Source organism: Rhineura floridana, chromosome 6 (assembly GCF_030035675.1).
Source record: "Rhineura floridana isolate rRhiFlo1 chromosome 6, rRhiFlo1.hap2, whole genome shotgun sequence".
Classification (NCBI taxonomy): Eukaryota; Metazoa; Chordata; class Lepidosauria; order Squamata; family Rhineuridae; genus Rhineura; species Rhineura floridana.
This window is the reverse complement of record NC_084485.1, coordinates 16,385,162-16,411,507: the sequence shown is the minus strand read 5'-3', so window position 1 is coordinate 16,411,507 and position 26,346 is coordinate 16,385,162. Positions and strand designations below refer to the sequence as shown.

Here is a 26,346-nt window from a genome sequence, read left to right as displayed (position 1 = left end):
AGACACACTTCTTTACCCTCGTCTTTGGCTCATGAGATGTATGCTATCAGAACCCACCTTATTCTTGTGATTGAGATGTGTTTTAATTCTTTTTAATTCTTTAATTAGATTTTGTAACTTGCCCTGAGTTACAAGGGTGGGCAATAATAATAATAATAATAATAATAATAAAAAGTTTCAAACTTATCAAATGCCAGAAAATTAATCAGTGTCTAAATCTGAGACCCGCTTTGAGCTTGAGGGCCAGGCCAATGGCTCTCTTGCCCCCCACCCTCGGATTGACCCTGCCTCTGGGAAAATTAAGATTGTGGGTTGCTCTCACCAACAGTGTGCTTTCAAGAGACCCCAGCTGCCCTGTAAGCAGGAGTGTAGTTGTCTAGGGTCTCAGTGGGTCTTAGACCCTTTATTTTTTGGGAGCAGGGTCCCAGCAGGGTCCCTATGTCTCCAACATCCTATGAGCCAATCAACATGAAAGGGGAGACTGTTAGCCACTGTGAAGAGTCTCCTAACATGCTTCCTTGTCCTTTCCTGCTGATTGGAGCCAATCAGAGTGAAAGGAGGTCAAACAGCCACTGAGACGACTCTTCTCAGTAACTAACACCCTCCCCTTTCATGCGTAATAGCTCCTAGGGGCATCTGTTGTGAGAAAAGGCATTAAGAAAGATCTCATTCTCAACCTAGCAGCAAAGGGGGGGACATGGCTGTGACTATCATAAAGGGACCCTGCACTTCTGAATTCGCCACTACACTACTGCCTGTAAGCAATGGGGAAAAAAAAGACTGAGATGAAAGGGGTGGTTGATTCAAGGCCTGGGCCAAAAGATCTGGGGCTTGGGCTGCCTCGGCTACTGACTAAAAATGCCTCTTAGGCCAATTCAATTGGAATCATGGTAGAATTTTCAGGCGTCTCATGCCAAAATGCAAGGGCAAGTACAAATTGCTTCCAATGGGATTAAATCAGCTGGAATCTAAGCCTTTGCTATTAAGAGGACAGTCTATTTTCATATATTCATGGTAAATATGCCATAGCACGTTAAGGAATTCATCGATCTTGAACAGGCTGCTGTCTCCACTGAGGTTAATCAACTGCGCAAAAGGTTTGTCACTCAACACGTATGAAACAAACTGGATCAGGGCCGCTTTTTGCAATCTGCCTTAAAAGGATTAAAAAACCTCCACATTCAACTTTACACCTATAATATTAAATCAACCCAACCTCCCCCCTCCCCCCTCCCCCATTTTTCCTTGAGCATTTGTGTGCTTGCCAAGTGGATTTAAGGGGGGGGGAGTCACAAATTTTGTAGTCAAGCCGCAAACTCCCTGAAAATAGATATCGCTGACGTGCAAACTTAGCGATAGACTCGCAATTTAGAAAGCAGGGCCTTGTGTCAGCTTTGACAAATGAGGTGAATTTAAAGGCACTATTTAGGTGTGAGCAAATTCTTTGGGTTTTAACAGTGTTGGTTTTTCATACTCAGGTCTAGCACTTTTTTGTCTTTCCACCTTCTTCATTTCCAACACCAGCATGCAAGTAATAGCATCCTCCTAAACTAAACAAATTCAGTAACAAAAGTTATAACCTCCATCCCCATACTTTGCATCTCCTATTCTAGAGCAAGTATCTGATAAGACAGGACACACTTTCACTATTAACTTTAGATATGGCAAAGCTCCATGTTTTGCACCTGCTGAGGCTGCTCAAGATTGTTTTTAAAAAATGAAGAAAGTTTCAAACCAAAAAAGCCTCAACAATCTCTATTATCAAATTGCTTAGCAAATTTCCCAGCCCTAATGGGACCCCTTTTTTTTGTTTCTTTCTTTCTTTTTTATTGGTCAGAGGAAGCAATTTTGTAGCCCTGTTCCAGGGGTGGCTAATGTTTTTCAGCTCAGGGATTGCATTGCTCTGTCTGTCCTCCAGGGACTACAGGTCTAACCAAGAAGTGGGTATGGCCATCCCAGATTTTGCACATGCATGCATACATTGCATATGCTCTAGAGCGAGCGTGCACACACACACACACATGCTTTAAAATTTAAAACACAGAGAGAGCGGGGCGGGCCAGAGAAACATGGTTGCCCCAGCTTTTCTATGGAGGCAGACATGCTTTTTCTGCAATGAAACTTCATTAAGCCCCATCACTTCCAGGGAGACTTGCTCTATAGTCATTGAAGATAGGTGGTGGCAAGAAGTTCCACATGCTAGCCTCTCGCGCTGTGGTCAGCTGAATACGTGGTTGCAGAAGGTTTAAAGAGGTGGCAGGGAATGGAGACCACCTCAAAATGGAGTCCACCAGTCTGCAGTTTCATTGATTTGATCTGAATCAAGATGTATTGTGATCGGATCAGATGAGTCCACTTTAGAATCTGCGTAGGGCAGAGTCCATCTCCATCCCTATGGAAGACACAGCCACATTCCAAAAGTTAGTTTGATTCCTATGCACAGGCTTGAATGGAAAGGGAGGATTTTATTTTTATTTCTTGCAATTGTCCCGGGATGGTTAACCACCTGGGATTATCACAGGGCTATCCCTGAAGATTGGAGACAGTAGGGAGAGGAAAGGAGTTTTATTCCCACAGGATTCACCAAGGATTCCATCAGTGAATTCTCTAACCTCACTAATATGATTTTAATATGGCTTACCCCAAATGGCCTGAGACCAGGATGTCTAAACATATGATCCTGCCAGTCCACAAAGGTCAGTGAGAGAGGTCATTCTGGGTTTCCCACCACAGTCAGATGTATAGTTGGAGGGAACAAAGTAGAAAAAGACCTTCTCTGCTGCAGCACTGAGGATGTTGAACTCCCACCCTGGGATATCAAATTTGCCACTCCTATGCTGGTTTTCTACTGGCTTTTGGAAAAGGCAAAACAATGCTACAATTGATTTTTCTTTGCTCCCAAGAATTTTTTCTGCTGCTACCTGTTATATGGGTCCAGCTCGCTGATAACACTGCCATTATCAGCACGAGCATAAGGGCTTGCACAGTCACCTTTCTCCTTCTGGCATAGCTGCAGAGAGATACCAGAAGCATTCACTTCCATTTTCAACTAACCACAGTTACTTGTTACGTCCAAACCTGGGCAAACTGTGTTTATGTAACCCACTCTCCACTCTGTGTCAGGAGGAGGAGTGGGCAGGTTCATTCTGTATTGACTCCCCTCCACATACCTTGCTGGCCCTGCTCCATACCCCAAAATATTTTTGCCTGGATGGAATGTGTCCTTCAAATCTGATAATGCCTCTTCCTTGTCTGGATGGAGAAGAGAGAGGGGTGTGTGAGTGTGTTTAGAAATTAGCCTACTGTACAAAGGTCAAATTTATATTTGTTGCTTCACCCACTGTTGCCTCTGGCCCCTCCCACCACTGGCATGTGGCCATTTGGAGACTTCCCCAAAGGGAATGTGGCCTTTGGGCCAGAAGCAGTCACTGGAATGTCAAAGGTGCTGTAGCGTTGTACACTTGGCTGAGCGTCATTGCCACTAACTTAGGGGGGAAGTGGAGGCGTGGGAGCTCACTGCAATGCAGGCCAATCCAGTGCTCCTGCTGCCATGCCCACACTGTGCTGATCAACCTCACTTCTCCCCCTACCAGTAAGCAGCAGCGATGCTCTACATCTGGAAGCCAGGTGCACAACACTGCCCACCCTTCACTGCCCCATTGACCACATCTACCTTGGGCTTCAAAAGGTTCCCCATTGCTGTCTTAAGGGAAGGAGGCCCAATCCATGCTGGGAGGGACAGAACAAATTCTGTGCCTCTAGAGTTGGGTGTTCCCTCAGTTGGTGGATACTGGTGGCTCCAATGCCGGTGGGGCAGTGACTCGCTCCAGGTTTTAGTTCAAATGTTCAAGGAGCTGTCCAAGGTGCTGGTTTTGGTGTTGAAGCACTATACAACTTGGGACCAGAATACCTGAAAGATTGTCTTACACCTTATATTCCCACTCGATCATTGCTCTCTGCAGGTGAGGGCCTCCTGCAGATACCATCTTATCAGAAGGTCCGTTCCACACAACACAGGAGATGAACCGTTAGTATAGTGGCGCCTACCCTTTGGAATTCCCTCCCCTTAAATATTAGACAGGTGCCATCTCTGTTATTTTTTTGATGCCTACTGAAGACCTTCCTCCTACTGAAGACCTTCCTCTTCCAACAAGTCTTTGAAGCAGAGACCTTATCCCAGTTTGCATCTGTGCTGGAATTACTTATTTTAGATGTTTTAAAATATTTTTTTATGTTTTTAAGATTTTTTATTTTTTAAATACTTTTAAGATTTTTTTGTTTTTGAGTTGTTTCAAAATGTTTTTAGTGTTTTATTCTTTGTTTGCTGCCCTGGGCTACTTCTGGGAGGAAGGGCAGGATAGAAATTTAAATCATCATCATCACTGCCCCGCTGACATCAGAGCCACCAGTCTCCTGTTGTCATCAGGAGCATGATCAGTTATAGCCTCAAGGTATATATTTGGTTATAGCCACTCACAGTCTTCAGTCTGACCCTGAATGCTTTCCACACAGAAATGATCAATATGGTGGTATTTTGAAATGTTTGATGAAGACCTTGCTTTCTCCCTACATGCTCTTCAGAGTTTAAATGTAATCACTGTGGATTACCACATGTTACTTCCATAGCCAAAGTTTGATAATGCATCCATGCAAGTAAAAAAACCACACCAATTAATTGATTCCTTGTGAAACTGGAATTGATATGTACACATCACTTTTCAGCAGCCTACAAGTTCAGAGCTAAGCGGTGGGCTGCAAAAAAAGAAATTGAAAACATTACAAAAAAAGCTTAAATATATCTTTTAAACAATGACAGAATTGTGTTAAAAGATTATTTAGGATTTAGACTTTATAGCAACAAGGGCAAGATAAGTACCTAAGATAGATCGAAATGCCGTACATTGAACAGCTGTCCTTTTTAAAGGCCCGCACTAGAAATAATAAATAGTAAACCGGGTGGATTATGCTGAATTCTCATCAATCCTGTCACTTTGATGCCAATCCCTAGCATACTTGATATAGGGGGGGGGGGAAATAGGATAAACTCTGATACTGTACAGATGTGTTTTAGCTTTTGTTGTTTTTCTTCTTGTGAGCCTGGTGCAATCACAAGTTTTAAAAGTCACATAGAATCCAGGCATGGGGGGCAGGGAGGCTTGGCCTGTTTATTTAATATAAATGCCACCAGTATATAGCACATTGCTAGCAGGATTTGCACTGGCTGCCAATCTGCTAGTGGATTTCAGAAGCTGCATTACCCCTTATATACCCAATAACTCACTGTGTTCTGCAGGGGAGTTTCTCCTTAATGTCCCAAATTGTTGGAAGCCCACTGGACAGCAACTCAGAGAAGGGCTTTCAGTGTGGCTGCCCCTGTTCTGGGGAAGAGCATCCCTGATGAGATATGACAGACAGTGGTGGACAGTGCCCACTACACCTGGTGGGGCTGCTAAGAGGTCATGGGGTGTGACCAATGAGGGGTCACAGGGGTGCGGCCAAATTATTCTGGTTTTCTCCCCATCCTTGCAAAGCCACTGTGGACACATTGCATTGCAATTTTACAAATAGGAATGGGAATGGACTGCCTTCAAGTCGGTTCCAACTTATGGCGACCCTATGAATAGGGCTTTCATGGTAAGCAGTATTCAGAGGTGGTTTACCATTGCCTTCCTTTGAGGCTGAGAGGCAGTGACTGGCCCAAGGTCACCCAGTGAGCTTCATGGCTGTATGGGGATTTGAACCGTGGTTTCCCAGGTCGTAGTGCAGCACCTTAACCACTACACCACACTGGCACAGAACCTACTGTCACAATTTCTAGGGTGGGTTAATGCCAAATAAGTTGTACATTATTGAGGAGAAAGTCCCACTGGAGCCCTTTTTAAAAAGTGATGTTACCTGGCGGAGGTGGATCTGAGGAACAAGTTACATATTTTTGTTAGAAGAACAGCAATTTTGCATTTGAATTCTATGAGAACTCTTGGGTGTATGCCATCTGGACCCAGTGATTTTGGGGTTTTTATTTTGTCTGTTAAACCTAGAACTTCATCTCTCATTACCACTATTTGCCTCAGTTCCTCAGACTCCCTTCCTGCAAAAGTTAGCTCAGGCACAGGGATCTTCCCTATAGCCTCCACTATGAAGTCAGATGCAAAAAAATAAGCTTCTCTGCAGTCACCTTATCCTGCTTTACACATCTTTGACTCCCTTGTCATCCAAGGGGTGTGTGTGACACTGCTTTTTCTCCTTAATCTCTCAGAAGCTTTTGATACTGCTGATTACGGTATCCTTCTGGAACGTATCAGGGAGGTAACACTGAGCTGGATGATGGGCTGGATGTGGGCCAATAAATTGAGGCTGAATCCTGAAAAGACAGAGATGTTATGCGTCTCAAGTTCTCATGTCCAGCACACACATCATGGAAGGCCACATTTGGCCTCCAAGTGTCATATTTCCCACCCCTGCTCTGATGTGGCCATAATGATGCCAAGTTTTGGAATGAGGACACTAAACAAAATGTAAATACATTAACGAGACCTTGGAGTCATAGTGGATAGCTCAATGAAGATGTCAATCACACTAGGGATAATTAGGAAAGGAACTGAAAATAAAACTGCCAATATCAATATGGTTATACAAATCTATGGTGCGGCCACATTTGGAATACTGTGTGCCGCTCTGGTCGCCTCACCTCAAAAAGGATGTTGTAGAGCTGGAAAAGGTTCAGTAAAGGGCAACCAAAATGATCAAGTAGATGGAGTGACTCCACTAAGAGGAAAGGTTGCAGGATTTGGGACTTTTTAGTTTGGGGGCTTTTTAGTTTAGTTTAGACAAGGTCAGTAAGATGTGACATGATAGAGACATATAAAATTATGTATGTCGTGGAGAAAGTGAATAGAGAAAAATTCTCCCTCTCTTATTATGCGAGAACTCATGGACATCCAGTGAAGCTGAATGAGTGTTGTTAAACTATGGAATTCTTTCAATTAATCCAGATCTCTTTTTGAGGAGTTTATACAGCTAGGATTTAAAAAAGGGCTTCTCAGCAGATAGCCTCAATAAGCTGGCCTCTTCCCCATCAAACAACAAAGTGGCCTGTTGCAACATGTCCTGAACCACATGAATGTCAAATGGTGGGTGTGTGCTTCTGGCCCACGAGTGTGTCAGGTGTGCTACCAACATCTCAGCCAAGCTGAAACTGTCTTAATTTTCTTTTATTTTTGCCATATTGCAAAGTGGTGTAATGTGACCTGCTTAAGATTGTAATGTTATATTTATAGTATTGAAATGGTTTTTGTGTTGCTGTGACATTTGTTGTTTTATTACTGCTGTTGTATTATTTTATTATGAAATTTTTTTTGTAATTGTTGTTTGCATTTGTTGTAAGCCACTTCGAGTACAGTGGGTTTTTTTGTAAATTGCTTTGAGTTCCTTTTTGGAAAAAAGCAAATTATTATTATTATTATTATTATTATTATTATTATTAACAACAACAACAACAACAACAACAACAACAACAACAACAACAACAACAACAACAACAACAACAACAACAACAACAATAATAATAATAATAATAATAATAATAATAATAATAATAATAATAATAATAATAATAAATTTGCTCCTATAAGAGGCAATGATGGTCATCAACTTGGGTGGCTTTAACAGAAGATTAGACAACTACATGGAGGATAAGGCCATCAATGGCTACTAGCCACGATGGCTGGGTTTTTCCTCCACATTCGGAGGCAGTATGCTTTTGAATACTATTTGCTGGAAGCCATAGGAAGGGTCGGTGCTGTTGCACTCAGGACCTGCTTGTGGGCTTCCCATGGGCATCTGGTTGGCCACTGTGAGAACAGGCTGCTGTAGTAGATGGACCTTTGGCCTGATCCAGCAGGCTTTTCTTATGTTCTAATGTTTCACAGAATCTTTTAAAAACGTGTTGGCTCTGAATGCACTAAACAATTGAGTTAAACCTGAGTATTTGCAGAATTTGGCCCTCAGCCATTGGTGCCTTCTCTCTCAAATATCATTAATAACTATATAATATCAAATTTAGGAGAAACTTTTCCAGAGAAATGCTGTGACAAATTGTAAAGACACATTGAAATGGTAATATTCTGAATGGCTCAATAAAATCAGCTTAACATGCATGCATGAAAAAGTTAGTATTCAAGGAGGGGGGAACTCTAGTTCAAATTTCTCACATATTGGGACATGCCTCACTGGTGATTTAATTAGAGATAACTGAAAAAGCTTATCTGAAATTGCTATCCCTTATGAATCCAGGCTCTAGGCATTCAAATAAAATAGTATTTGATGGCTAATATTTTACAGATCACCTCTTATTTTTCATCACTTCACAAAATATCAGGGTATTCTCTGCTTTTCAGGGATATCTTCAATTCCCCAAATACACAGGCTGTTTTTTGTTCGGCTTAGCTTTAGTCCATCACTTCCTCCTTGGGCTAAATGCCATTGCACGTCCACCTTCAGAGAAATGTGCCAGTTCATAGACAGCCAAAGTTCCTAAGCCAGAGATCTCAGTATCAAAATCTGTGAGAGCTACTAAATTAAGGGGTCATCAAATAACATTCCCTGAGTATTGGGAGTACCAGCAAACCTTAGGCCACTTTCTGAGTGATGCCTGTTGGCCTTCCAGAAGGAAGGAATAACTGTTCTTATCCTCAGCTGGAGGGTGGAATGGGAATTACAAGGGATCGCTGGTTGCAGTGATGGAGGAGTGGAAAAGTTACTGCTGCAAGGAGAGATTCCCCGCCGCTCCCCAACACATGCGGTCTTTTCAAAGTGGCTTTCAGCATAAGGATGACCGCTAGCACAATGCGACTTTCCCCTCTCCCTCATGCCCTCCCCAAATCTGCTCCATAGTGTTGGGAGAACCCCTAGAACAGATTTAAGGGGCACACAGGGGGAGGACAGGGGGAAGTCTTTTGCACTAGCGGACATCCTTGTATTGACGGGACCCTGACTTAGCACTATGTTGGATACAAAGCAAAGAACGTATTCTCACCATACCAATGGCGCATGGAACTGCTATCGTGCCAGTCCTTCTCATACTTTTAGCAGAGCTGGCCCTTTCATGGGGCAAGCTGACTAGCCATGATGGCTGTGCTCTCCCCTCCATGGCCGGCGGCAGTCTGGTTCCAAATACCAGTTGCTGGACACCACAGGAGGGGAGAGTGCTCTTTGCGCTCAGGTCCTGCTTGTGAGTTTTCCATGGGCAACTGCTGTGAGAACAGGAGGTTGGATCAGATGGGTCATTGGCCTGATCCAGCAGGCTTCTATTCTGTTCTTATGTACTTAGGTTGCGGGCATGGGGGAGCAGTGATTTGGCACCCGCCCTCCCCGAGCACCTGTCTTGCTTCCCTCATTGTCCACCTGCCCAGCCCTGCTGCTGCCACCGGCCACCACCCGTACGCCAACATTCTCCACCCCCTTCCTCCATCTGCTCCCTGCCTCACTGTGCAAGCCATTCTGGGTGGCTGAGGGAGTGCCTGTGTCTCTAGAAATGCTATTTAAAGTTAGGGGAGAAAGTTTAAAGTACCAAGTAGCTTTCCCTCCCCCAAAGATAAAAGAGCATTTTTAGCCACAGTGGCAAATGACCGTAGCAGTGCATGTATTTATTCCCCTGCCACCTTGCCCAGAATGCCTCACTCTGAGAAAAGACTCCCTTGGCCCTTCCTAGTGTGAGGCATGGGGGGGGGGAAGCCAGAACTACCACTGCTATTAAAAGAACATATATATATGCGGATCTATGAATCCTCTGTTGGAGGATTGTTCGTATCTTTGGTGTTAAGGAACTCATATAAATACCACAGAAGGATCAGTGAACTTAAAGAACACCTTCTTCTAAGAGGATATCCTTCACATATTATCGATTGAAACGTACACCAAGCCTCCATTCTGTCCAGAAAAAACCTTCTCCATCATACCGAGGTGTCAAAGAGCAGAGAGCAATGGATTCCATTTGTAGTAGATTTCCATCCAGCATCTCCTAACTATCACCGAGCAATCAGGGAGAGCAACCCGTTGCTGGCAAACTCTGAACATCTTACTAGAGCCATCAGCAGGCCTCCTGTTATAGCATTTCTCCAACCTCCTAATTTGCGCAGACTGTTGGTGAGAGCTGTGCTTAAACCACCTATCACCAATCCAGGGTCTCATCCTTGTCACTCCAAACGCTGTATCACCTGTGTGTACCTCAGGGAGACAGCTACTTTTACAAGCACTAGGACAGGCAGGACATATTATTATATATATAGGAGGGGGGGTTAAGGAGCTCAGGTGACACAATATTTTGGCCTGGTCCTTAAGAGAGTATGAGGAACCCAAGCCACATGAGAGAACTCCCTTTGTGGCTCTTCCCAACCCTGCGTTACTCCACTTTACAGAGCAGCGATGGGGAGCCTGAGGCCCTCTAGATGATGGTGTTGAAGTACAGCTCCCATCATTCCTGACCATTGGCCATGTTGGCTGAAGCTGAGGGGAGCTAGAGTCCAACAATGCCTGGAGGGGCCACCAGTTCCCTATCCCTGTTCCAGAGGGCTGACACTGATGTGGGAAGAAACTGCAGCGTGGATGCTCCTGATGCAGCCTGGGGCTTCTTACATCACCATGGCAGTGGAAGGAGGAGCACTACTGCAGCAGCTTCCACACCGCTGTCCAAGCATGAGCAACCGCTTCTAAACTGGTGACATATAGCCCATGTGACCGCTTCCCCCAAATCACCAAAGTGGCAGCATTTCAGCAGCCAAGTCACTGCCTATGCAGATTTGTCTCTCCATGCTTCCCAACAGTCCCCTGCCAAGCCCCTGATCCTTCTCTTCTTCTCACAGTCTTGCCCACAATCCCATAGCCTTCTGGGCATTGCATGTATTGCTCTGTATCACCTAGGTGTGGTTCGGAAGGGTGTGTTCCAGTTCCAGGTCAGGCATAAGCACCCTGGGTTGCATTGAGGTTGTCACTTTGGCTTATCCTCACTCCCCCCCCCCCAAGAGATGATGATCATGATGATAAGGACCGGTGTGGCCACGAGGGCCAGGGAGATAAACTATAAAGCATTTTACATGCTAATCTTGTAGCAGGCTATATTGACCCAGCATAGCTGTTCTTAATAATCATTTTCTAAGGAAAACACGAGTCCTTTTCTCTTTTAAACTACCATTAACAAACATTTATAGATGGGGGAAAGCACAGGGAGGAACAAAAAAAGTGGAGCAACCAGTTGCAAAGCATTTTAGCATCGAGGGTCACAGCCTGTTGGACTTTTCCATAACAGCGATAGAGATGCCAGCAGATCCAGCAGCATTTACCAAAAGGGAGAACTTTTGGATATACTCTCTGGACACATTGGCACCACATGGCCTGAACCTGGAGGACAGTACCACCACTACTTAGCTTCTGCAAATGAAGCCCCTCTGAGCATTCCATCCTCAAAGCTCTATAACTGCCACCTTGGTAACAGCATTTGTATGTTAGCAGCTGATGAAGGCGGAAGCTGAAACGTTTTGTTAATATAATAAAAACCTCTGTTTGGTTAATCACAATTATATATATATAATCACATCTGCCCCATTGGGGAATTGACCTCACAATGTGATTTTGCACATTTCCACATGATCAAATTTAGATGAGACAGAGATGCAAGGAACAGGAACCTCAAATCAGTGGTGCATTCTTCCCTGCCCTCTTTTTGTCACATTCTAAGGGTAGAAACACACTCACACTCACAGTTCCAGTGTGTCTCTACCTCTCTTCTGAAAACTGGGGCAAAAGACGCTACTCAAACCTTGCCCCTTTTTACTGTAGAACCTGGTGGGAGCCGCTTGAGAGAGAGAGAGAGAGTGTGTTTGAAAAAAAATCAGCTTCAAATAAATTTTGCAGCAGAAAGGCAGATCAACCCATTCTCCCTCTGGATGTGGCTTATGGAAACGCTTTGATCCAGCAACTAGTGTGTTTACAGCCTAAAAGACCCTGAGCCTTTTCTTTGTTGAAGGGAAATGGACTGGTAGGGAGTTACCATTGCATCCACTTGTCTTAACTCCATTTCATCCTCTACTCTCCCTGCTTTAGTGGACAAGCACTGAAACTCTGTTGGATCCAGCCCATTGCCCCCATTGGTCCTGGTTACATCAACACCAGGTCAAACGGTGACTTTTTCTGCAAGGTAGCTCAGTGGGAAATCACATGCTCTTCATGCATGAGAGACCAGATTCAATCCTGGCATCTCTAGCTAGCAGCTGGAGGTTTGAAATGCTGGAGTGATACTGCTAGGTACTGGACCAGAAGGTTTGATTTGATATAAAGACGTTCCCTGTGACCTTCTCAGTATTGAAATTGTCTCATCATGGACCTTATCTGCTACTCAGTTTGTTAAAATTGAGTGGAGCTGACTCAGTCTCTTTTTATTCTGATGGAGCAAGGGAGATTGTGGTTGTATTGGGGCTTCTGAAACGGATCCTCCTTGAGTCAGAGAAGGCCAATGTGACCTCTGCAGGCTGGCAGGGCACCAGCACTTACAGAAGTGTTTCTGGGGCTTCCCCTGCGTACAATTCCCCTTCTGATTCACCCCCTGAAGAATGGGAATCTCTCCCCAAGGTCAGGACACTTATTTATTTAACAGCTGAATGGAATTGTTGACAGATGAACCCAATTTTCAGCCCTCCCCAGCCTCATCAGTTGCAGAGCATGAACACAGCTGGGTGGAAATTGGCTGGCAGGGCTGCAGGATGGAGATGGGAGCATTGGCCCCACCCTTGTCACTAGATAAAGACTCGGAGAAACAGCGAGAGGGGCAGCAGTGACCATATAATTGGGAAGCTTCACAGCATACAAAGGCTAGCAGCTAGAAGCCTTTGCCGTCCTGGAGAATGTTATGCATATGCACAGTAATGCGGCATTCTGAGCACCGTAAATACGCCAAGTGCGCATATTTACCTAAGAAGCAGACTTTTGCCCTGCATTTAAATCACAGAGAATTAAGACTTAGTAAAATAAGAAAAACGGCTGGTATAGCACAGTGGGGAGGAGAGCCTTGCTGGGAGTCCAGAATCTGTGAGTTCAAATCCCCGCTCATGTCTCCTGGGTGTCAAGGGCCAGCTAAAGATCACCCCCACAGTGATTGGCTCAAGGGTTACGTGCCCTGCCACCTGTGCAGCCGTGGGCAAGCAGCATAGTCCCAAGGAGCCCAGTTGCCCCCCAGCTGGCAGTTGCGGACAAGGAAGGGTCTGGCCTGTGCAGCTGTGGCAAGCTGAGCAGGCCCTAGCCGGTTGGGGAGGACTAGCCCCAGAGGGAGGCAATGGTAAACCCCCTCTGAATACCGCTTACCATGAAAACCCTATTCATAGTGTCGCCATAAGTCAGGATCAACTTGAAGGTAGTCCATTTCCATTTTTCCCTTGGAGAAGAGAAGGATGGGGGTCAAATGTTCCATTGTCTTGCTTCCACAACTTGCATGGACAAGGTAGAAATTAGAGTAGGTCAGGCATCTCTGTAGTAAATCTGTAGTAAATGGTAAGCTCAGCAGGCCCTAGCCAGCTGGGGATGACTAGCCTCAGAGGGAGGCAATGGTAAACTCCCTCTGAATACCGCTTACCATGAAAACCCTATGAATAAAAACAAAAGAAGGATTCATAGGGATGCCATAAGCCGGAATCCACTTGAAGGCATATAACAACAACAAAATAAGAAAAAAGCTACTTTATTTATAGAAAGACATAGTAGAGAAGAAAAGCATACCTAGTTCTAACTAAGTTGGAGGCACAATGTCTTAGGCATTGCCCTCCTGGTTCAGGAGAGAGAACAAAGACAGAGATGTCTCCTCTCTCCTTGGACAGTCAAAGAAGAAGACAAAGGAAGGGGGGGCAGGTCAGCTTCCCTGAGCATATCAGTTTACAACAGAAGGAAGTTAGGTAAATAAGTGCACAGGTAAAGAGCCTAGCCAGCTGGAGGACCCTAACACTATCTTACTTCTGGAATACAAACAAAAAGACCCAAACAGGAGTTGCTCTTGCCCCACTTTCAACAGAGAAGAAAAGCTAAAGAGAAATATTCTGGAGTCTTGGGGAAAAGAACTCCACCCATCTGTAGTGGGGGTGGGTGGGAATAAGCAATAAAGTAAACTTTGGAACTATATAAGAGTTGATTAAATGGGGTAGTGAAACAATATTGTTTGAAAAGTCAATTCCTGATGATGAGAAGAGGGTGGGACTTCCTGCAGGGTTAACAGCCTCACCAGGTCTCCTCTGAAACTCTGAATGCAACCAGGCTGCTGAAAGCTGCCAGATCTCACGTAAAGAGAAACTAAACTGAAACAAGAGCATTTGCAAGCTGCTTAATAGTTTTTAAAAATCTCTATGTGGCATACAACATTAAAAAAATAAGCAATATTGTTAAAGCAAAAAGACACCATGGAAATCAGTAAAACAGAGTACAAATGCATATACAGTAGGGCCCCGCTTACCAGCACTCCGCTTACCGGCGTTCCGCTAATGCGGCGGCTTTCCTCCCCTCTTTTAAAGCCGATTTTGCCACTTTTGGGGCATTTTACGACATTTTCACGTGATGCACCCCATTAAAGTCAATGGGGTTCCGCTTTACGGCGATTTCTGCTTTACGGCGGGGGTCCGGAACGGAACCCGCCATAAAAGCAGGGCCCTACTGTAAAAACAAATAAAAAACAAGGAAATTGGGGGATTCAGACAAATGAAGACAGGGTCCTATCTTATGTGTCTGGGAAAGCCTGGGCAAAAGATATGCCTTCACAAGACATCTGTAGTAAATGGTTGCTGCTTCACTTATGGCAGAGGGAAGGGGGCTCCATAACACAGAGGCAATAGCTGTGTTGTCAGGTCACTGCCTTCTGATATTCTGTGGGGCATGGTACCATGAATCGAATTTCCCCAGATGATCTTTCAGGTCTATACAGGCGCAGCTGGTCTTTCAGGTAACCTGGTCCCGAGTGGTTCAGAGCTTTATTTATATGTGAAATGATTAATAGTGCTAGCCATATGAGTTCTCTGAGGATCTTCCGTGAATGGCCTGGAGCAGGGGGGAGAGAAAAGTATGGCAAGATAGTAAACTTTGAAGGAAAAAAACTGTTGAAATGCAACTTTTCCGATTTCTTATCTTGGGTCAGCTGCCACTGGATGCTTTTTCTCTTCAGAGTTCTTGGAATAACAGAGATACCAAAGGAGCAACAGCAAGGGAACATGTGGGTTGCAGAATGGAAAGTGATGTGGCTTAAACAGCTGTCCTCAAACAACTTAGCCCAGCAAGTCCTTCTGCAAGGCTTTGGGGCTCCACAAGAGTAAACGTGTCGAGAGCTGTTGCCTTTGTATCAGAAAGATTTTTTCGCAGGCCTCTGTGACCTTCTCTTGCACTTCAGCTTTTCGATTCCGGTAAAAGTTTGCATAACAGCATCACGAGTTTCCAAATTACTTCTGATGCAGAAACCATGCTGCCTTTGCAGTGCCCTAGCTAGAGGCAAGACAGTGAAACAAGAGCAGCAAACATCTCTGACAGTCCCAGATTACTCCGATTGATAAATCTGTAAGTGGCAACCTCTGAGCTCAGCCACTATTTTGTAGGGGTCATGCTGAAAAGAAGGGGGGAAAGAATGCAACAGACTTCAAATGCAAGGAAGAAGCGGCATAGGGAAACAGCTGATGTCTTTGTTCTCTGATGGGAGGGAGGGCAGAAAGGAAGGATTCCCTCCCTTCTGTTACCGACCCTCCAAAATATTCATAAACAACTACATTGGCATTGGCATTTGAACCAGAGCTTGGAAAAGTTACTTTTTTGTACTACAACTCCCATCAGCCCAATCCAGTGGCCATGCTAGCTGGGGCTGATGGGAGTTGTAGTTCAAAAAAGTAACTTTTCCAAGCTCTGATTTGAACACACAAATCATCACATTGGCCTCCTCTGCACCAAACATTTAAAGCAGTATCATACCACTTTATACTGCCATGGCTTCCCCCAAAGAATCCTGGGAAGTGTAGCTTATTAAAGATGCTGAGAGTTGTTAGGAGACCCCTCTTCCCCTCACAGAGCTACAATTCCCAAAGTTCCCTGGGAAAAGCGATGGATCGTTAAACCACTCTGGGAATTGTAGCTCTGTGAGACGAGCTCCAAGTGTTTGTAGACTCCCAACTCTTATCACCCCTGACCATTGGCCATGCTGGATGGAGCTGATGGGAGCTCTGGAATCCAGCAACATCTGGAAGGCAACATGTTGGCTACTCCCCATACTAGTCAGGTCTGGACAACTTGTGACCCACCAAACTGAACACATCCAGCTGGTTGAGGTGATAAGCAGTGGAAAATGGTGGCTCAGATGTCAGTGGAGCACTGAATCCACTCTAGGTTTTAGTCTGAACTTTTAAGGAGCTCAGAACCTTGGACAGCACCTTAAAAGTTCAGACTGAAACCCGGAGCGGATTCACTGCCCCATTGACATCGGAGCTACCAGTCTCCTCTAGCAATAAGCCCATGGGTTTTGTTTTGAATATGTGTGTTTCCATTTGTAGTTTTTTTGTATTGCCAGGCAGCAGGAGCGGCAGTAAATAAATAAATAAATAACCCAGAAGCCCCTGTGAATTGTCCAACCATCCCCCCACAGACATCCCCAACCTTGGCTGACATAGAATCTGAAAATCTACTGTTGGGAAAGCCAAAATGATAATTCTGAAGAGAAAGCCTATGACCTAGCAAGCCAAATGGCTCTCAGTTTGTGACCCACCAAACCAAACACGACCCATCAGCAGCTCAATAAAACTACATAGCGATGTATGGTAAACCAGCAAGGGCTTAGCTTTAGCTGCCTATGACTACACAGCCTACGGGGTTATCAAGCTCCTGTCACACCACCAGACATTGCTAGTAGGCTACATTCAGCTTTGTGTGTCTGAAGTTAAACACCATCAAAAATCATACTTGTTTTGTTCATTCCTGTGGCCGGTGATACCAGTCAATAGCAGATGGGACATCCTGACTCTCGGAGGAAATTCAGTTTTGATTATTCCTAGTAAAGGAGGCACTTTGGAATGATAAGACCAATAAGGCAATTGTTGTGTTGAGATTTCCTTCCCTTTCTAAATCTCTGCATCAATATTAGCAACTCATTTAATGGCTTTTCGTCTGCCTGAGTACTCACTGAGCCAGTGTTGCAGGTATTTATAGTTGTTCGATTGATAATTGCACTGGTAATTCTCCCTTTTCATTTTGGGTTTTATAAGGGGAAAATAGCACCTCTTATGCCACTGAAAAAAATAATACCACCACTAAAAGTCTCTGTTCATCCTCTGCCCCCCCCCTCGCGTTGCTATTAATCACATTTGTAGCTGCTGTTTTCCAAGTTAGGTTAGGTCTGTGTATGTGGGGCTATCCCCTTTTCAGGTCCAGGCCAAGATATTTTGCTGCCTGAGGCAAAGGACAAGATGGGGAAAGGCTATAGCTCAGGGGGAAGAGCCCTAGTTTGGTGCTAGAGCATCTGCTTTGCATGTAGAAGGTCCCAGGTTCAATCCCACACATCTCCAGGAAGAACTGTGTGAGGCTTCTCCCTGAAACCCTACAGAGCTGCTGCCAGTCAGTGTAGACAGTACTGAGCTAGATGGACCAATGGTCTGGCTCAGAATAAGGCAGCTTCCTGTGTACCTGTGGTGCCACCATCCCATGTGCAGACGCTGAGTGGTCACTGGCAAAGGGACAGCATTTCTACTGCATCTGTGCAATAGTTTAGCAGCCCACATAGCTCTGCTCTCCAGCAGAGAAGAATGGTCAGGCAGCTTAGGAGGAATGTCTGGGGGTGCTGCCACCCCTCCATATCTACTATATCTCTGATTGCCTTCCTCTGCCTAAGGATAGGGCCAGCCCTGCCCCTTTTATCCTCACGACTGTCCTGTGTGGTAGGATTAGGTTGACAGTGACTTCTTGTGCATGCTTGCTTGGAAGTACTGCTAAGCTCCAAGGGGTTTAGTCCCTAGTAATTGTGCTGGCACAATGATCTCTGGAGTAATTTGAGTCAGGTCTAACTGGTCTAAGTTCAACATTGTCACCACTATCTCATGCTAGCAGTCCTCTAGTCTGCTTTAGATAGATATAGCTGTGGTGACTGGGGCTGACGGGAGTTGTAAGGATTGAGGATAAATCTGATTCAGTTCTCATTTAAAGGCAAACCTCCCTAATCTGTACATTTCAAAACAATATGCAAAGGAAACACAGCCATCCTTCAAAATTCACACTTCTGTGAATTGTGCAATGCCGTTCTTCAGACGAGTAATGTGTACAACGTTATTTATCCCAGTCTGTATCTGTATTGCATTTGAATTTTTTTACATGTGAAAGTGTTTTCCATTGTTTTTGCATGTGCAAATGTTTAATTGTTGTAATAGTTTTTATATGTGAAACTTTGTAATTGTTTTTATTGCAAAATTGGTTTGAGATATTTTATGCAAAGTGATTCATAAATGGAATTAAATAAATGCAATACACTACAAACATACTAGAGTGAGCATACAAATGCATATATTAGTGAAAATAACATACAAAAATGCATTATGTGAGTGGGAAATCCTGTAACAAAAATATGTATTTTAAGCAAAATTGCATTCAAAAATGTGCATGTTGGGAGAGATTTGTATTAAAATACTGATGAATTTTCATAAGGACTTTTTAAAAAAAAAAAGCCAGCTGGTGTGGAAATGTGGGAACTGAACTGAAGACTGGAAAAATGAGAAACTGACAGAAACCAAAATTGACAGATTCACCAGCGGTGGTTGGCATCTATTGGGAGTGGTATGGGCCAACACTCGGAGGAGCCAGAGCCAATGAGCTCCATCCTCCCCCCTTCTGAATTCTACAAAGACAACACTGAGACTAAGGAGGAGGAAGCTGACAACCAGCGCCACCACCTGGACTGTTTGTGTAAGGAAGGTGATAGGCAGGTGGGGGTTGGCTGAGGGAAACTAAGGTTGGTGGGGCAGTGCTCCATTTGCCCTAATGGACCAGCCTCCACTGAGATCCCTAGATGGTGATCGAGCTGGACTTGGCGATGTAGCAGAGAAGGTAGAACTAGTTCTCCCTCACACAACTCTCATCATGATGGGCAACTAGACACCCAAAGAGGATTTACGGGATTTGTGTAAACACAGCTTGCAAGTTTTATTCACTTCATATGTCCAGAACCAGCCACACATTAATGCATCATTTATTGGGAGGTGAGCTAGAGAGATACAAAGATTAGTGCCCCCACTCTCTTTTCTGCTTACAGTACAAATAAAAGTTTGTCCTAACATTTTATATTTGTTTTTTGCAATGGGGATAGCATTTTTTTATTCGTTATTAAAGTTGCAGAAAAGTATGAAGAGAAGAAAATAACATTTCACATTCTTGTCCCTTTTGTTGTTTTCCCTCCCAGAAAGTTCAGCAGTACACAGTCATCGTTCAGGCCACAGATATGGAAGGAAATCTTAACTACGGTCTCTCAAACACAGCGACGGCAATCATTATGGTGACAGATGTGAATGACAACCCACCCGAATTCACTGCCAGCACCGTAAGTATCAATACATCAGCGCAATGATGTATGGGCACACAGCATCTTTGTAATTCATGGACATTTGATACGGCTCGTCTCCGTTTGCCGGTTTGGCAGATAGAAAGAACTTGATAGATAATTGTGTAACAAAGAGTTTCAGCAAATAAAAATTGGGGGGAAAGAGATGTGAGAAATGATTCATGAAGAGACACAGCTAGCTGGCCACCAGTTTGCTCTGAAGTGAAATACTGAGAAAATGAAGATTGTGGAAATATATATTATCCATGCTGTGAGTGGATGTTTTCACTAGGGTGGCCAGTTACCTGTCATCAAAAAAAGTGGAAATACATCACTGAAAAAGTGGACAAAAGGGTCACAGATTTGCATGAAAATTGCTCATTCTGATTTATATGAAAAGATGCAAATTTAGACATTGTTATGGTATTTAAAGAGCCGGTATAGCACAGTGGGGAGGAGAGCCTGGCTGGGAGTCCAGAGTCTGTGGGTTCAAATCCCCGCTTGTGTCTCCTGAGCGTCAAGGGCCAGCTAAAGATCACCCCCACAACTCAGGGGTTACGTGCCCTGCCAACTGTGCAGCCGCGGGCAAGCTGCACAGTCCCAAGGAGCCGAGTTGCCCCCCAGCTGGCAGCTGCGGACAAGACAGGGGCTGGCTTGTGCAGCTGTGGCAAGCTGAGCAGGCCCTAGCCAACTGGGGAGGACTAGCCTCAGAGGGAGGCAATGGTAAACCCCCTGTGAATACCGCTTACCATAAAATCCCTATTCATAGGGTAGCCATAAGTCAGGATCGACTGTATTTAAATAGAAATACACATCACACTACAGGAGGGAAACTGTGACCTGGTGATCTCTGTGCCTGTTTAGGCTGCTGTCTGGTTGCTAACTGTAGATGGCAACTTCAAAGCCCTTTCTGCTCTCCCTGCATATGGTTCTTCACCTGTAAGTAGGGGAACCCCCCAAACCGACAGTGCCTCCAAACAGAGGGCTGACCCTCTGTAAAGTAGGTCGCATGAGCACCTTTGTTTTCACATGCAACATCAATAAAACTTTTTGATCCACTTTTTTTGTGTGCAGGTTCCTTCAAAGAGGAGTGTAGGTTTTATTTAAACAGATATGGGAGAATTTTTAAAAAGTGTGTGTTATGTGTCAAGACTAGGAGTGGGCAGAACTGTTCAGTTGCATTCCAGAAATATTGTGGCAGACCAGGAAGCATGTGTTGGCTTGTTTTATCTACCAAGCATCAGAGTGGATTTTGGAATGTGGAACGGGTTCTGATGAGACATGATGATGTCTCAGTGTTGCATTGGACTAGAGGTCTTCCTGCACTTGCCTGGCTTGGAAGTCTCCAGATGTTGACAAAATCTACCAGAGTCTGGAAAATCTGTATTCTGGAATATTTATTCCTCAGCTCAGATGCTGTTACCAGTTAAATGACAAATATGTAGCAAAACATATTCCATGAGGTTAATTTAAACATTTTTACAAGGAAAACAGGGCGCTGGACTAGACAGGCCTTTGGCCTGATCTAACAAGACTCTTTTTATGTTCTTATGATTCCCCCTTCCCACGTCGTTCTCTCATTGATATGCTTCATTGTGAAAGTTCTAAATGGCTTGTTTTTGAACATTCAAAGAAATCTGAGTGTGCAGGGGTGGAAGGGGAGTGCCTTCATAAGAAAGTTCTTGTTTAGTACGAAAATCTGTATGAAAGATAATTCTTGGAGAAGGCATGCTGATGTTTATATTTTCTCAGCCATTAGCAAAGTGTCTTCCGTCATAAATAATTTTTTTGGGTCTATAACGTTTACATTGTATGTTTTGAGTTGTGATGGGTTTTAAGGAGAGCTGTACAGGTTCAACACTGTAATGTATTGCTCATTTAAGGCAAGAATGGGGAGCCTCTGGCCTTCTAGATGTTGTTGGACTTTTAACTCCCATCAGTCAGCACAGCCAATGGTCAGGGATCCAGAATTTGGGGAATAGTGGCAAGTTCTGGAAATTGGCAGTTCTGGAAATTGCACTCTCCCTGAAGGACAGGTATGTAGCTTGGGAGTAATCTTAAATCCATCAGTGCCACTGCTGTCAGCATCTTGAACAACTTCTTGAAAGTTTGGACTAACACTCAGAGCAGATTCACTCACTGCCCCGCTGACATCAGAGCCAGCAGTTTCCACCTGTCCCTATGCCATGGGCTTGTGGACTGAGATCTATATCCAAAGATGGATTAGGGTGGCTTGATGAGAAAGAGGACAGAGCTCCTGCACCTTTATTTGTTTAATATCATCTGGCACCTGCTGAAATTTCCTCTTCTGCACAACTGGCAAAGGTGTAAGAGCCCTGTTCTGTTTTTCACCTGGCCACCCTAACATCGAATCCATGCTTAATGGACTGCCAACCTAGCAGTGTGTTTTCATGTGTGGAAAGGCAATCCATCATCACTATGTGCCACTGGATTTCTAACAGCAGTTTGATCTTTTGTCTATTAGTAGGTGACAATGTGCAGCTCCATGCCATGCAAAGCTTTGCCTGCTAACTTCTGTACGGCAAGCCTCTCTTAAAGGCACAGAAGCAGCCCAGGCCATTCTTACTTTTCTTGCCTGTTATCCCTTTACAAGATTTCTTTGCTTACTTCTGCCTGGTGCTATAGCCTGGTTAAAATAAAAGTTAATCCAGCCTTGTCTTCTATTTTTTTTTATTAATTGTATTTGTATCCACTCTTTTCTCCAAAGAGCTCAAGGTGATGTACATTGCCCTCTGCCTTAGTGTTGTCCTCACAACAACCCTGTGAAGTAGGTAGGGATGGGGGGCGAGAAAATTGATTTGGTTCACATTTAAAGCTGAATTTATCACATTTGCACTTTCCGAAACAATATGGGAACTGAAACACAGCCATCCTTTGAAATTCGCAGTTATCTGAATGTTGCAATGCAGTTCCCCAAGAAACCAAGGTTTACAAAAATGCATCTATTAGGGGCAATATGCATAAAGATGAATATATTATTAAAAATAACATACAAAAATGCATTAGGAGAAATTACTTGAAAAAATGTGTGTGTTAGTCAAAACTGCATATGAAAATGTGTTTATTAGGAGAAATTTGCACTAAAACGCTGACAAATTTTCATGAGGATTTTTTTTAAAAAAAGAATGCAAATTGCTGCGGAACTGTGGAGAAATGAATTTAAGATTGGAAAAATCAGAAACAGATAGAAATGAAGCTGACATCTTTCCATTCCTAGAAATAGGTTAGGCTGAGAGAAACTATCCCAATCATTTACTGAACTTCATGGCTGACTAAGAATTTGAAGCCAAGGGTTCCCAGTCCTAGGCTGACACACTAGCTGAGGGATGGGGAACCTGGATGCTCCAGATATTGCTGGACTAGAGCTCCTATCAGCCCCAGCCAGCATGGCCAATGGTCAAGGATTATGAGATCTGGAGCACAACAACATCTGGAGGGTCACAAGTTCCCCATCCCTGTTTCTATCCACTAAGCTACACTGGCTCTCTCACCTTGCAGTGCAAGAGGCTTCCCTCCTCTTCATGAACAATGATTGCATGCTACACTTTATGTAGTGCAGGCTGTGCACATCATCCTAATGCTCAAAGGAAAAGGCAAGACGGTAAACCCATTTAAGCTATCAGGAGGAAGAAGCAAGACAGAAACTTCCCTCTTAACCTTCATTTGAGTGAAAGTTAGTGACATCTAGTGGCCATTTAAAAAAACAACAGCACAATTGCGTCAAGGTCCTATCTCAGCAAATACTTTGGTTGCTTCCATACTGCACTTTATTCCATTATTCTTACCTGGTAATTTGCACGTCATATTTTACCTTTCACATGATGTAAAAGCTAGTTCTGGAAATCTAGTGGAATACAGTGGAAGCTTAGTGCTAATTTTTGTGATAAACCATACCAGAAATAAATAATCCATTTGCAAGCATAGGAACCTGGAAGATCGCAAGAGATTTGCACTAGCTGCAGCCATTCACATGACAGGCATCCTGTCATGCAATGTGTTCCCACCCTTTAGGTGTGCACCAAAATTTTTGCCTGACGAAAACTGTACCGGTATTCCTGCACAGGTGAGGGAGAAGTGTTCCCTTCCTCCTTTTCTCCCACGCACCCCTGTGTCCAGACACTAACTCAAGCAGTGAATTGTGGGGGGACTACAGTGTACATGTGTATAACGGGTGAGGGATGAGAACAAGGCACCATTCATTGCAGCCGTGTGAAAGACCGTTGTGCGAAATGTCAGTATAACGGCCAAAAAAGCCATAGTTCCTTAACGTGTGAAAGGAATTTTAGAAATCAGGACAGAAGCACTACCATTTTAATCCATTAAACTAACGTAATAATTCCCATGTCTGAATGCAGCTTTTGTTGCCTCAGTAAAGTTAATAAGTGGTGTTTAAAGCAACTATCAGGTGTCTGTCACCTACATGCCATGTGTTGACTGCCCATCGGAGTGTGTTCTATGCTTTTGTAGGAATCCTTGCATTTCTTTTGCAGAATGTAATGTTTCATTCTCATCAAAAGTTTGTTCTGTATTGAATTAGTTCAGTTTTACTACAAATAGCCAAAGGCTCCAGCACAACATTAAAATTAATAAAAAGCTGCAGAATTAAAGCAGAGCCAATTCACATCCAATTACTAAACATTTTTAGCAGTCATTTGACAGCAAGGCATGTGTATAAAATGGTTTTCTTTCCCCAGAGAACAAAAAACAGAAATTCTAACATCATCATCATCACTACTAGTAGTACATTTATAGTTCACCTTTCTTGCAAGGATCTCAAAGTGGCATACAAACATGATTATCTTCTCCTCATTCCAATTTTATCCTCACAACAATGCTGTGAGGTAGGTTAGGCTGACAGACAGTAACTGGCCCAAGGTCACCCTAGCGAGCTTCACAGTAGAGTGGAGATTTGAACCCAACACTCTAACCACTCAGGCTGGCTCAGTGAGAGAGAAATGACTGCAAAGTTCTCATTGCAGAAGACAATACTAGACAACGAATGAAAAGGGTGCTACTCAGTAACAGGACCACCCCAGGCCATTTTGCTGCCTGAGGTGTGACAAACAACACTAGCTAATTAATAAGGTGAAGGGCACAATGGAGCGCTCCCTGCCCAATGCATTTGCTGTGCAAAAGCTGACCAGACCGGCAGCTGAATCTTAGCTCAGCAATGGCAAGGGGACAGCATCCTCTCTTGCACCTGAGGCTATTAATACAGGTTCAGGTACCGTGAAAGTTATATAAATGCACCTCAATGGGGAGGGAGTTCCAGAACTTAGGGGCTCTGACAGAGAAAGCCCTTCCTCAGACCAGCATTCTCTGCACTTGTGACAGTGGCAGAATTCGCAAGAGAGCCCCCTCTGCTGACCTCATTACTTGAGAGGGTCTGTAGAGGAGGTAGCAGTCTTTCAGATATGTGGAAGGGAATGCTTAACCCTTTCTTATGAAGTTTGCGGATGATATGAAACTGGGAGGGATAGCTAACACAATGGAAGACAGGAATAAAATCCAAAGGGACCTGGATAGACTAGAAAATTGGGCTGAAATTAATAAAATGACATTCAATAAAGACAAATGCAAGATTCTGCATTTAGTCCACAAAAACAAAATGCACGGGTACAGGATGGGAAATACCCGGCTTAGCAGTAGTGCGTGTGAGAAGGACCTTGGAATTGTAGTGGATCGCAAGTTGAACATGACCCATCAGTGTGATGCTGCGGCAAAAAAGGCAAACACGGTTTTGGGCTGCATAAACAGAGCTATAGTTTCCAGGTCGAGGGAAGTAATAGTCCCACTATATTCTGCATTAGTCAGGCCTCATCTGGAATACTGCATTCAGTTCTGGGCACCTCATTTTAAGAAAGATATAGACAAGTTAGAGCGGGTTAAGAAGAGGGCGACGAGGATGATAGCCGGTATGGAGAACAAGTCTTATGAGGAAAGGTTGAAGGAACTTGGCATGTTCAGTCTGGTGAAGAGAAGGCTGAGGGGTGACATGATTACACTCTTTAAGTACCTGAAGGGCTGTCACATAGAGGAGGGTACAGATTTGTTCACTGCTGCCCCAGAGGGTAGGACTAGGTCTAATGGTTTTAAGTTGCAGGAGCGTAGATTCAGATTGGACATTCGAAGGAACTTCTTGACAGTAAGGGCAGTTCAGCAATGGAACCGACTGCCTAGGGAGGTGGTGGGATCCCCTTCTCTGGATGTCTTCAAGCAGAGGCTGGACAGTTATCTGCAGGAGATGCTCTAGCTGTGGATTTCCTGCTGTGAGCAGGGGGTTGGACTCGATGGCCTACAAGGCCCCTTCCAACTCTATGATTCTATAATTCTCCTGCCAGTCACTTTCCCCTGAAAGTACCCCTAACTTCTGTAACCAGCATTCCCAAACCATGTTTACCTCACAAGCACCGGTGTGGAACCCTGAGGGGAGGACCACCAGAGGAAAGATTGGGGGGAGCTCTGGAAGGAGAAGGATGAAGACCTCCCTTCCACACAGGCTCTTCTCTGCTACGAGGCATACACTCTCCCCAAAGGTACTTTGCACAGGGCTTGATTTCACATATTATTTGCTCCTGTAGAGATTAGTCAAAACTGTTAGAACCTCTTTCCTATATAACTATTTTAGAAGGAGAGAATTTGGGAGCCTGCACGGATGCGTTCCCTGAGTATTATTAAAAGTCCTCACATCCATGTAAGCCTAGAAGGCATTATGGTCACCAAGATGTCTCTCCCTAGAATCCAGC

The 26,346-nt window shown here is 44.2% G+C and overlaps 1 protein-coding gene across 2 annotated transcripts in view; it reads left to right on the top strand.

Annotated features, from left to right (window-relative positions):
- Nucleotides 1–26,346, top strand: part of CDH4 (cadherin 4) — a 1,183,781-nt gene that overhangs the window by 1,023,802 nt on the left and 133,633 nt on the right. For both annotated transcript variants that reach the window (XM_061631103.1, XM_061631102.1), the window contains exon 8: nt 19,442–19,579. In XM_061631103.1, coding sequence (XP_061487087.1) covers nt 19,442–19,579 — 138 coding nt within the window. The remainder of the gene's footprint in view (nt 1–19,441; nt 19,580–26,346) is intronic.